Source organism: Eutrema salsugineum, unplaced genomic scaffold (assembly GCF_000478725.1).
Source record: "Eutrema salsugineum unplaced genomic scaffold, Eutsalg1_0 scaffold_10, whole genome shotgun sequence".
Lineage (NCBI taxonomy): Eukaryota > Viridiplantae > Streptophyta > Magnoliopsida > Brassicales > Brassicaceae > Eutrema > Eutrema salsugineum.
Genome location: NW_006256908.1, coordinates 11908594 through 11923138, shown reverse-complemented (window position 1 = coordinate 11923138; position 14545 = coordinate 11908594). Strand labels below are relative to the sequence as shown.

The 14545-nt window shown below is 30.2% G+C and overlaps 1 protein-coding gene across 1 annotated transcript; it reads right to left on the bottom strand.

Annotated features, from left to right (window-relative positions):
• Positions 1 to 7: 7 nt before the first annotated feature.
• On the bottom strand, positions 8 to 670 carry LOC112081643 (extensin-2-like; the record flags this gene model as incomplete). The annotated part of the gene is made up of 1 exon (XM_024148492.1): positions 8 to 670. A coding segment is annotated over exon 1 (576 nt), but the record flags the coding sequence as incomplete, so codon positions are not given.
• Between the last annotated feature and the right edge of the window lie 13875 nt (positions 671 to 14545).

Sequence of the window (14545 nt, the reverse complement as noted above, 5' to 3'; positions counted from 1 at the left end):
CCTTTACCGGAGGAGGTGGAGAATGGTAGTAGTAAGGTGGTGGTGGAGACTTTACCGGAGGAGGTGGAGAGTGGTAGTAATATGGCGGTGGTGGAGACTTGACCGGAGGAGGTGGAGAATGATAATAGTAAGGAGGAGGAGGAGATTTCACTGGTGGTGGTGGAGAGTGATAATAATATGGTGGTGGAGGAGACTTCACCGGAGGAGGAGGAGAGTGGTAGTAATATGGCGGTGGAGGAGACTTTACCGGAGGAGGAGGAGAGTGGTATACATAAGGAGGTGGAGGAGACTTCACCGGAGGAGGAGGAGAGTGGTAAACATAAGGAGGGGGAGGGGATTTCACCGGCGGCGGCGGTGAATGATAGTAATACGGTGGTGGTGGAGACTTAACCGGAGGGGGAGGAGATTTGTATTCATAAGGAGGTGGAGGAGATTCAACGGGAGGCGGTGGAGATTTATACTCATACGGTGGAGGAGGAGAGCTATAATAGTAAGGTTCGGTAGCCATAGCCGAGCCAACAAGTAACGCCAAAATGGCTACTACCCATTGACCCCTGGCATGACTCCATGCCGGAGTCGCCATTGTTTCACCGGATAATTTTCACCGGCTTATAAGAAAATGTTTGATGTTCGAAGAAGATGAGGAAGAAGTGATTGATTGTGTTTCTGCATGGAAAAGAGTTGTTTTTATAGTGGAAAAAAGTAGTCGTTTGAGGTGGCCTTTGTTCAGAAGGGACCGATTCAATATCTACGTTTTTTTTTTTCCCTATTGATTTGTTATTTTAATTTCGCTATTAGCTGGCAATTATTGGTTTTGTTAGTTTTACAATTAAAAAAAAACAAAAGATCAGGAAATTTCCACAGTCTTAGAAAACTAATCTTCAACCACCCGATTGAAATAATAACCAAATTTTATATCAGACATTCTAAAATAAATGCTACTATTGGATGCTTGTTAAGCTATGTTAATCACAATGACATCTACCATAATCATTTTCGATCATATAATTTTTCTACCGACATTCCGTAAATGTTAAAATGATGTAAATCGTATACAGTCAGCAGAAAACTGTAAAATATTTCAAAAATAAATTATTATCCGGAAAATAGATTGAACTTGCTGGTGCGTGAAATCAATGGGAAGAGGACCACAAATTTTCCGATCATGCAAATTACAATGTGGTGCCAGATTGTTCCTAATCTTTTCAAATGCATACAAATGGAAACTACAAAATATATAGTAAGAAAAGAATTTTAATGCTTCTGAAAAACTACAGTATACAATATAGAAATGGGATTAAAACCTTAACAAGCAAAAAAGTATAGAAAAAGGGTGATTATAAGTTAAAGTCAAATGTCCTAAGTTGGCTGACATAAGAAACATTCGCGATCAATAGGAAGACAGCTGTTTTGGAAGATGAAACCGAGTTATAATTCCAAGTTCAATTAAATTAAACTGTACAATAGACCAAAGTAACAACAACGACTTTGATTTGTGACATACAAAAATGTGATTTAATAACATTTGCGAGGTCGCGTGTAGTGGCTCGGTGTAAAATACCGCGTCGACTCGCTCCACACTTCTCGACTGTAATAATTGTGTTAACATCCGTTTAAAATTTTTAGTCGTGCGTGTTATATAGCATAATTGATCGTAACAAATATAAATCATACTATCTCCACATCACATACCACATAGCACTGAGACTATACTATTACTATTTATTCTACTCCAAACATTCATATCTGTATTTCGTTTCAATTATTTTTACAAAATTCTCTACATCGTATACGCCACGTCTGTTTTCTTGTCCTCTTAATTTTTTTCCTTTTCAAAATTCCCCAGTTCTTATTTATTTTTAGTAGTCTATAATATATGTATAATTTCCCATTATGTGAACATAAGGACAGGTAAGTATAGATAGCATGTGAAATCTCAATTATGAGAAATATAGCATGTGGGATTAAACTTAGTGCCATTGCAGCTTTTTTCCCTTCTCGTACGATTGGAGATCTATAGTCTTTCAAAAAAGAACTAATATGAACGCTAAAAATGGTACAATAGATAATAACAAACGAGGGAAAAAAAAAGAAGGTAATAACAAACAAAATAATTTAAACTTTCTTACATAAAATTACAACTAATTTAATTGCACTATGGAACATGATGACATCTTACTACACGAACTACCACCACATTAGATGTGAAGAAGAAGAACTACCACATTAAATGTGAAGGAAAAGAACTACCACATGAGGAAAGAAAAAAAAAGTATCAAAAGTTAATTGCAGTTGGCAATTCGAAACTAAGTGTAAATTGTTTTGGAAATCCTGCTGTAACACAAAACCACAGAATTCTATATACAAGACAAGAAAAGACAGAATTAGAGTTGAACATAAAAGGCAGGAATTATTACGAAACTGCAATCATAAATGTAGGTTGAAAATATTTAATCGTGCAAAGAAACAATAATCTATGTCGTGAAAAAAAAAGGTATAATAATTTATGTTTCCCAAAGAAGATGCATAAAAATTGTGCTTCATTTGTTGATCCCACCTATTGGATATATTTTAAAATTGTATTTTCCAAACATTCTCAGATTTTGAGCTGCCCATCAATTATCATATAATATTTTTCCTCACAAAAATCCTTTAGACAAAACGGCTATGGGCTGGTCAATTAGTTAGAGGTCATGTAGTTAGCTCGAGCGATGTTTGTATTGTATATAAACACATATATATGATTTTTAAAACAATTACATTATTGATTTATTTTTATCTGCGAAAGTATGATACTCCTAGAATTATAACTTATCAAAGTTCAAGGGTGGTTAGAACTTTCAAAGAATTAGCAAGAAAGCACATGGCGAAATTTTTTTCTCCAAAAAGATTATTAAAAAAAGGTGCTACACCAAGGATTCCCATAACTTAGTCTAGACCAAAATAATATTATTGAGTAACATTTTTATGATGAAGTTTTTAAATCCTCTGCACTCAATTACTGTTCACGTAAAAATAAAATAGTATATAAGACACATTTTTTTTTATCAATAATTCCATATCTATTATCAATATCTGGTAATAGGTTTAGTCGTCGGTGGTAAGTGTAGGGTGACATCAAAGAAAAATTAATGTTGGAAATTTGATAACATGATAATATAACTAATTATTATTTAACACTACATTATACATGTTATTAAAAAAAGAAGTATTTTCTGTTTGATTACAAATGTCTTTTATAGTTTATTTTTGTTTACAAGAAAAATCGTTTTTAACTAAATTTCAATTTAGCTATATGATTTCAGGTTCAATAATTAGATAGATAAATATATGAATAAAGTATGTAATACAATTACATATTAGTTTTAATCTATGTGAAAATGATACAGTAATATTTATAAACTATAATGAAATGGATGGAATGTTATTAATTATAAACATATGTATGTTTTGTATTTTATTTAAAGAATTAGTACCATGTAACTACTATATAGCAATTAGGACCAAATGACACTTTAGATTGTTTTAGGATTCCCTAGTCAGTAGTCAATGGCGTGCCACGAAGGATTTTTGGGTATTGAATTGAAAGTATTTTTGGGTTTGGTAATGTTTATCTAGACAATTTCTTCTAACAACCCTATTTTATTTATGTCATTTCTTTATTACAAGAAGCCTGTTTTGTTTATGTCTTTTTTTTTTATGTTAAAGACTGTTTTGTTTATGTCATTTCTTTATTACAAGAACCCTATTTTATTTATGTCATTTCTTGATTTTTATACAAAAACACAAGTTGCAAAACTCTTCAAAATTAATAATCCATTCCTAAAAAATATGTTCGTCGAAATTTTAATGCCACAAATTTCCTGGAATCCAAGTTTGACACCATAATCGATTGATTGTGAGGATATTCAGTGGCAGTTGCCGTAGATTGAAATGTTTAATAAATGTTTTCTTAACGTATCGATATAACATAATTCTAAGTTTATTTTAGACCACATTGATTTAAGATTATTAACACTGCTTATACTTTATAAAATATATAGAAAAGGTTTATTAAGCCGATTATTCAACCGGATGACACCGTTTCATAGCCTGGTTTTACCAGTATGACTTAAAAAAAAAAAAACTAAAATTCAAATTCGAATTTTGAAAGCGTTCAAAACCAACATAACACCTTATGATTGTACTTGACAATTTAATAAAAAAATTAGCAGCCCCAAAGTCTGTAATTAATACTTTGGTAGATAACTTATTGAATGTGAATATTTAAATCAGAGATATTTAATAATTTGACTTATATATTATCAGAAACTGTCGAAATGAACAGAGAACAGAGACTGACAGAAGTATAGGGATCATGTGCAGGCAAGAGAAGTAAGTAATTTGTGAGAGACATATTAGATTCATAGTTTTTTTTTTTTTGGCCAAAGATTCATAGGTTTAAAGCCATTTTTATACATGCTTTCCTTGACGACTTTATCAATATTTATTAAAACGTCATTTGACAATTTGTGAAATTTAGGAAAGGACCAATTAACTCATGAATATAGCTTTTTCACACCCCCACCATCACTATGCTGTGCGTGATGATGATTTTTTTTTACAAAATCACTTAATAAACTTTTTGTGTCTTTGTTACGAGTGCTTTTTTCTTATAAAGTTTTATGTTTTTGACCATATTTGATATATAAGATATCATCTTATACGATATCAGAACATTTGATATATTAAAAGAAAGTCTTCTACATCAACATAGACTACATAGCTTGAGATTTCAGTCGGAGTTTTATAGTAAGGTCGAATTGTTTCTAATCGATTGAAATGATCATGCTTAATTAGATAAAAATATACAGCTTGACAAAAAAAAAAAAGTAGCTGTAAAAACAGCTTGGCAATTAAACATTAATCATCTTGTTGGAGTCTATCTAGTTAGCATATCCCCATGACTTCTTCATAGACGTTTTCATTTTATTCGTGACTGAACATATATACCTTGATTTTGTTAAGTGTTTTTGTTTCATCTCATCGTTACATTTAAAATCTAAGAGTGTTTCAGTCAGATTTATATCAGTTTAATGTATACTATTAAAATAGAAGTATTAAAATCATTTTTTGAATATGTTTCTAAACACCTCTTATTTTTTAAATGAATTGAACATGTTGTCAAACAGGTATTAAACATGTTGTCAAACATTTATCAAACCTTAAAATTTAAAAATGTAAATATATATATATATATATATATATTTGAATTAATATATTTAAAGTAGGTATTGTTCCACATTTACATTTCATATATTTTAAAATATAATGTACAAAGAAAAAGTTATCGCTAGTTTATAATGAAAGGTTTGATCAAAAACTAATTCAGACAATTTATTCGATTAAATCCAAACTAAGACCAAAAAAAAGATTCTAGTTTTAATTTGAATTTAACAAAATAAGCAAAAGTTTTTACGCAACAAAAAGTAATATAATTGATTAAAACCCGATTCCAAAACCAAATCTTGTATGGCATCAAACCGGTCGATAAGATATCAGTCTTTTTTTATTAATTATTATAATAACAAAATTAAGTCGAAATTCGAATGGAACCTTCGTAGTAAAATCGCAATAGTAAAGAAAATATATTTTATAACACAAACATGAATATAATAATATGATTTCTTCGAGAACGAAAACTACAATCAAAATGCTAAACGACAAAAGAATTGTAAACCAACCAAGTAACACCACATGTAACGCAGTATTCTTCTGACGTTAATATGGGTTTCAATTAGAAAATTAAAATTATCTTATTCATATGTTCTTTCAACGTAATATACTCTCGTGGTTAAAACCAAAAAAAAATCAAATAATGTCTCATATACTTTTCAAAAGCAATGATTAGTTTCTTATTTCAAAACGACTACGCAAGTCGCAATATGGTAATTATCATAATAAAATAATGATAGTACATGATAAGTTATTAAATTTTATATTCAATAATATAAATATTGGTTTTTATAATACAATACGTTGACAAAAAAAATTACTCCAATACACTTTGAATCTTAATAGGCTCGAGATGTCTCTATGGCTTTGCCGCTGTCTTAGTATTTTTTTGGTATTAATGCTACAATATTAATTAAAGTTTTCAAGTACTGGTTAATGGTTTTTTAAGATAAACTTTTAAATTTTAGAGATCATTTTAATAAATTAAATTAAATTTGTGTCTTAAATATTGTAGCTGTCTTTGTTGAAAACCACCAATATATACATTCATGATTCATACATACGTATATATCTTCTCAAAATTTGTAAGAAAAAAATATAAGACAGGAAACTGTCAAAGTTTATAGATGATATATAAAATTTCAAATTGCCTCGTGTTTTCATCAACTGCTGACACTTAATAGTATTATTTTCTCAATTGATTTTTCACAATTAAATATTTATTGTCATTGTTAGTTATTATAAAAAATGCTATCATAACTTAGGTTTTAACAATCGTTAATTAGTAAATAGTGATCGACATATTGATTTGCGATTATCTCGCCCCGTTTTTTTCAACGCGATCCCAAACTATATGCGTGGACGTACACGTAATAATGTCCAGCACATAAATGATTCGACTCTGTATAAACATGCCACTAGCTAGCTAGATTAGTTAATTAAACCAACTTACGTATAGTTACGCACTTAATAATAGTTATTCAACTAACATGCTATTTTGACTAGTTGTAAAACACAACTCAGACGATTCATTTATCCAAATAGAGCAACAAAGACAACAAGTATATCTTATAATTTAGATAATTTTCACCGACACTTTCTAAGCTTGAATAAAACAAATCAACATCATAACAAACTTGAAGTCGACCGATGTTTTTAAACGTTTTTTTTTAAGTTCACAAAGTTAGAAGTATATATACTGATATACACGGACGGATTAACTGACAGTAATATAATATATATATATATATATATATATGTATCTGTATTATATTTTAATGTGTTGGTTAACCTCAGTCACACATTATATCGATATAAATGTGTTTATTTATATGTTCATATTTTTGTTAGTTAAGTGTTTGTTAGTGATAATGTGATACTAGCTAGTAATATTTGTTGGGGTTAAGTTTGTAATTTTGTTAATATAGTATTGTTATCTTGTTGTAAGAAAAATGCGATTAAACCACGAAACAGTTTGTCGACAAAAACAAATAAATAGTTTAACTATGGTTTTGAATGAAGACGGTGCAGAACCGTATGCAACAAATGCGGGATGAAAAGAATCGTACCGGAATATTATATAAATATGATATTTCTTTGAACATTTGTATTACACGCTATCACTCACATGTTATAGAATTCGTCTTATAGTTAGTTATGCTTTGTTTAGGAAACCACCAAAAATATTCATATTAAGGTAAATTTTATATTTTAGGAGTTTGAAATAAACAAAAAAAAACTACTGAGACCGGAGACATGTGCCACTAGAGAGTAAATTGGTCCCAAAACGTGAAAAATAAATCCTACAAATTCAGTTTTTTTTTTTTTGCTCTTAATGAACCAAAATATACGTTTTATATCTTTACTTCGAAAAACTTGAAAAGAAAGACCACAGAAATCAGAAAGTCTACCCCTCCGAAGTCTTCTTGATTCACAACACTTTTTTTAGGAGAATTAAAAAATAAAATGGTATTTTAAAACTCAAAGGTGGCAACAAATATGACTCGACAATCAATAAAAAACAAGATGTTGGAATTATTCTGCTCAACCAGTTTTGTGAACACAGATACACTTTGATACTCACTCCCACATTGCTCAATTATAATTCACATCACACGGCCACGTTCCGGTCAAGTCATTCTTGAGGCCACCGGCTTCACCGGTTACTTCCCTCGGCTGACTTGACTTTTTGTTGCCAAAATCGCCAAGTAATCAGCCGCCATTTTTTTTTTCAGGTTCCAAAATATCATTTGATCATTTCTTTTAGTTAGATTTTTAACCCAAGAACCACATTAATCCTAAACCCTACAAATTATGAAAGAACGTAAAAAAAGTGTTTGGTAGGAACAGGGACGGATTTAGAACTTTATTCACTACCAAAATCGAATAATATGAGAAGATTATAAGATTAAAAAACATTTGGTTCCATCGACTGTTCTATTAAATATGATGTTGGTTTGTAAAGACTAAATATATTTAACCAACCTGAAATATATGGATTGCCATAAAACTGATCGCCACTAATGGTTTTGCGTTTGTTCTTACAAATCAATATATCATCGCACTAACGGACAAAACTCATCGAACCGGTCGGATTGGACCGGTTCTATTAGTGTTTGAGGTTATAATGAGCTCCGTTTTGAATTGTAGTCTCTCCATCCTAACACAAGTCTCGCTTTAAATTCTAAGAACACAAAAGGATTTCTACAAAAATAGACAATTATTACAAGAGTACGAAACAGTGAATTTTTTCACTGTATAAAAAAAACTAAACTCCTTAAAGTATTTTTTAAAACCAAGATATAAGTTTTTCTTGCAAAAGTGCTAAGGTCTCTTTCTTAAAATAGTAATATGTCCTATTTTAACAAGAAAACATTCATTTTTATACATCACTGTAAGAAAAAAATAAACTAGCATAAGTTACTCATTTGGAGAAACATCTCGGAGAAACAGTACGTTGGGGACCCCACGGCGGCGTAATCCAGATAGCAGCCTCCAACAACTAATTTAGCCTCCCTCATATGTCTCATCTTTTGGTCTCTATTTGTTTTATGTATTTTATTCTATGTTTTCATGAGAAACATATAGAGATAACAAAATCTTCATTATTTTTTTTTGTTATTATTCTAATTAAATTATTGAATACATGATATAGAAGGTGACATTACTTTATCAAAAACTAAAGCTACTCTATCTTGGAATTTGCTCCTACTCCTAGTAAGATGCTCTTATAGTTAGGTGTCGACTTAATGAATATTCTTTGCAATAAAAAGAAGTATTAATATTTTTTTTCTTTTTGATAAACGAAGTATTAACTAACTAAGATCAGTTAACCGACACATTTTGGAGATCAACCCATCGCTGTGGTTTGATTGTCATAAATTTCTACGAACAAAATCCTTCATTAACCAAAAAAATTAGCATAGAATTTGTTCACTAAAAGAGATAACCACACATATACAATTTGTTCACTAAAAGAGATAGCCATACATTTTAGAAAAAAACGAATGCCCCTAGACCCTAGTAAACGTTATTTACGATGTACAAATAATGGTTCTGTGAAAATTGTAAACAAGTAATATACCTATAACAAATGAAAGAAACGTACTAACAAATTATGAACTAAAAGGTTTATCACATGGGGTTGACTATTCTGTGTAATTTTCTCATTTGATTTATCGTCACAAAAGGACGAATAATAAGAAGTTGTAACAAATTAAATAAAATAATCCTTACTGTTTCAACTATCAACGTAAATTACATATTTTAAATTTAAGCGCATTTCAAAAGTTTAATCACTACGTGTGCAACTATTTTTACATAGTTAATATATCCAAATCGTTGATACAAAAAAGTTAAAGTCTTTAAACAAACTTTTTTTTTAGTAAAAGGACCAATAAGTTAATTACTTTCCGCAGAAGAAATTGCCACAAAAATTGAATCCGCAACAAAAATCACTGCTTCATTACTTCCATCAGTTTCACCTTCTAACCTTATTCAGAATGATCAGCGAGATAAGTTTCTCCCATTTCGACTTATGGATTTGGATGCATTCATATATTAGGTAAATGTAGTGTACGTATGAGTGAAGACATTGAAAAAAAAAACTGTAAGAGTAAAGGAACCCGATTTACATTATTGGAAACAAGGAAATTTGATTCTTTAAGATACTTGGAATTGAACATAGAAACCAATCAAACCAACTAAATCTTTTTTCAAAAAATACAATGGACTATAATTGAAGAACAAGGTAATTGCAGTCGAGGAGACCATGGCTAAATCAACGAGTAATTTACAAAGAGTAGACTCTTCGCTCACAATTCTCTATCTTTTTAGTTTGATTGATATTCAAAACTAGCTAAAGTGTAAGTTAAATCTACTTTTTTTTCTTTCATCTTAATCGTCTATATTGAAAAAATTATTATGTCGTATTTTTTTTTCCGACCATTTCATGCATTTTAATAGAATGTCTTTTAAAAAACACATATGTGCTTACGACTTACGAGTCTCTACTTGAAAGCTAACCCGTCAACTAATACGAAAAAACAATTGATGAAAATTAAATTAGGAAAATGACAGATTAACGAAGGTTAATTAGGCTTTTAAATATCCAATTAACAAATCGATTCAGCAACTTACATTTGTCAGAAAGTTGAGGAAAACGTGAACTCCAAAGATAAATTATTTCCAGATCGTTTGCTATTGCCTATTGTAACCTGTCTTTCTCAATTCTCGTTATCTTCTTTCTTTTATTTTTACATTTACTTCTTCTTTTTCGTAAAAGGGGTTTCATATTTCTATTACTTTTTTCGCACACCAATGTTCAATTTTTAATGTGTATAATGCAGTGCTCTAAAAGTCGGTTTAGGCGGTTATTTCTTAAATGTTTTATATATGATATTTATAAAAAAAAAATTTTTTGATGTGTAATTTAAATTTTGAATATATATTTAAGATATATAATATGTAAATTTTATTATTTATAAACAAACCATATAAATTTATATATTGCACTCTATAAAATATATAATAAATTTATTTATTTGTAAACGCTTAAAACACCTAAAAATCGTCTAAACTCCGACTAGGCGTTCTAGGCACTAGGCGTTGTATCACCGTCCGCCTAACGTCTAGCGCTTTCTTGAATACTGGTATAATGTGTCTAAAATTATTTGCAATGTTCTTACTTCTAACTTCTAAATTTTAGTAAGATTATGTAAATTCTTTCATTGAGTATTTTGAGTTTTGACTATACAACTTCAATCGCACTAATCATACGTACGACAAAAACGACTACATCAACCACATATCGCAGTGATAATAATTTCCCTAATAATTTCCAATCAGTTGCTGGAAGCAAAATCTAGAAATCAAGAGAATAATATAGTACATATTTTAGTTGAAATTTGATGAACCAGTTAAAGAATTTATTAGTGACATAAGAGTAACAATATGTCCTCGTGGTGGCTATGCACGAAAGGGCGTGAAAAAGAGCTTAGAGTCTTCCTTTCTAGAGCTAAAGTTGATCTTTATAGGGTTCTAGACTTATAGTACAATGCTATACAAGCTTTCTTCTTAATTAATGACTTAAAATCTTTGGTAAATTTCATTAACATACGATTCTTTATAATATTAATGCTTGTAGCTCTTATATTATACTGTTCTGTAAGAACAATATAGTGAATATTTTTTACTTTATGTGAATAGTCTAAAATATATATATTAGAAATTTAACAATATCTTAATTTTTTTTCTTTACCTGCTATATTATTCATTCAAACTTTTTCTCATATAAAGAACTTTAGAAATATTTTTTTGAATTTTATAATAGCTAAATAGATATATCTGGTGAAAACTGATGTTTGGTAAAAAAAATTTGTGGTAGACCAAAAACCGAAAGATTAATAAATCTGAAGATCTGTATATATGACTTACTCTTTTGTGTGTTTACTATATATATGACTTACTGGTTCATATATTTTTAAAAACAACGTGCTTGCAATTTTTCAATGTCTAGAACCCTAAAAAAGTGCTCGATTGAAAAAAAAAAGGTGCTCGCTTAAAAAGGTGGTCAAAAAAAGACCACACCGAAACACTAAAATCAAAAACGGAACTAATATGAAACAAGCCAATTTGACCATCGCAATAATCGCTTATTTTCGGTAAACATGATGAAAGTGCTCGAAATATATCACCCTAGTCATTGAATTTTCAGTTTCATTATATATACTATACAAGTTTTTAATTGAAGCATATTCAATTTCGTAGTGATCATCAGTTAACAAAAATGATATATATTAAATAATTGTTCATCACAGACTTTTTCAATAATTGTATACTTAAGAAAACCGCTGAGCGCACATCAACATTTGGAATTTCATACTTAGTATTATATACTTGTCACGAAGTTGAAAGTGACTGGATCAAATAACCAGTAACATCTCTTAATTATTGATGCATACACACAATGTAATTTGTATAGGTAAAAAAAATTACAATGCGAATATAAATTAAGAAAATAAACAAATATAATTAGGTTAACCAACTATTTTTTTTTTTCAACGGATTAACCAACTTAATGTATATGAGGAAGACAAGTTTATTGAAAATTTTCAATTGTTGGATTGATTCGGTAATAATTTGACCTATCAACCCATTAGAATCAAAATTTAAAATCTACTGAGGTCAACAGAAGCTATTATAGTAATTAGCTTGCAAAAAATCAAAGTGATCGAAGCTATTATCGAAATTAGGTTGATCAGAAGAACCATGATGAAGACCGACATTGAACACAGCTGAATGGCAATGTCGAAGAAATGCTCTTCTAGTGGATCGAGGCTTAGTTTATGGCTTCCCCTTTTTTTTTGACATCGGTTATGGCTGCCCTTGATAAAGAATGATCCTTCTTCTTTCTTGGTTATTATATATTATAATGTTAAAAAAAAAAAAAAGAAAGCTAGAAAAAAGGGCATGTAGACCCAATAAAATAGATCTCAATTCTAACGAAAGATGGCGACCTTCTTAAGGATCCAAGTAATAGCAAATAGGCGATATGAAGGTAGTTTATCTTCACCTATTGGCTGTCTTTCGTATTCAGGCCCAAAAGGTTCCCTGGTGAGATCCAAAGTCCAATTGGTACAATGCACAGCTTCCACATTGTTTCCCATTTTATCAATATTATATCAATGCCATATGAAACGCCAAGTAGTATCATGGCATAACGATTGTAATGTTGATACAACTGTGTCTGACCATCTTCACGGTATAAATTACCCAACGTGGTATAGCTGGAGTTGAGATAATATTTAAAGCAAGTCAAAATGCTGAATTAACATACATCAGGTTTCAACTCAAATTATAATGTGTTTTATGGAATAAGAGGAAAGCAGTTGATACCCGAGAGCGGTAGAGGATGATCAAAACCAAGGCATCGCTCTAGTATGACTAGAGCCTTGTGTTACTCTTTTATATGGCTTCACCAAAATTGTTTTCTCCTGTCAAAATAAGGGCAAGGTCCCTGAAAAGAGGGAGCAAGACATTAAATAAATAAAAACGGAGGTACGTAAAAGCGCCTAAATCAAGCAGAAAAATAAAGACAAAAGTCGGCAAGATGATGAAGAAGAAGCCTTACGTGTAGCCATTTGGAACTTTCTGGTGAATTGGACTTATATATTGCAGTGTTGATATAGCTTTTGATAACATCAGTTTGGCTTCACCGGCTTTGCACTACAAACGGTTTAGTCATAGAGTTTTAGTTAGCAGTGTAACCACAGATATAGCTAGGTTATAGCTATTTATGGAAAGATCGAAAGCTACATCCCCCTTCTCAAAGAGATCTTTGGCCTTGTCAAAGAAATCTACGGCCACAAAAGATACAGGGACATAATGTTTGATTACGGGTTGAAGATCTAAGATATCAGATGCCTCAAAAGCTGAGGTCACACCAAGCAAATCATATGGGCGAGCTGCAACACTGATACCAGCCTGTTCACAACAAACATCACATCCGTGCGGGGTACTTTGTTTTATAGATTTCATGTATTAATTTTTTTTTTATAATATAATTTTATTATATGAACATAATTTTCAGAAATAAAACACTTATTTATTTAGACATAAACTTATTAAAAAAAAATTGTTTAACAAATTTTGTGTTTTGTTGTGTTTAGTTATAATTTATTTTTATAGATATAATTTTTCTAATAAATATCAGATTTTGATTGAAAAATTAATACTCATTTTGTGTGCAACTACATTCAACTAAATTTAAATTCGATCAGAAGAAACCGAGTATAGGAAATCTGGCATTTTTTTTTTGTGTGTGTAAGACTATACAAAACGAATCTTGCCCATAGTAAACATAAATCTGGAATCCAAACCAATTGTTTTTAAACTAAATACAATGGGCTGTCTATCCTACTTCCTAATCTATGGATAGATTAATAAAAAGTACGTGTGTTGTTTTAATATAAATTTAAATAATCGTATAAATGTAACATGGATGTTTTTGACTTTTGTCATGGTCTGCCTTTGTCTTGGATCATATTAATGGTCGAAAACATGAACGAAACATGAACCCAAAAAAATAAATATCCGACTATCTGTAAACCATAATAAAAGCAAGTTGTTTTCCTTATTAATACATAAATAGAATCATAACAACCCACTTGACGATAATTAAACCAATGCATATTAATCTAACTCCCCAAATTTGTAGGCTTTGATTATTTGCAAATGAAGTAAAAGAAAATATTATCTGGAAATGGATTAATCACCCAAAAAAGAAGTTTGAGTTGGCTGAGTGATTCCGAACCATGTTGTGAGTTGGAAT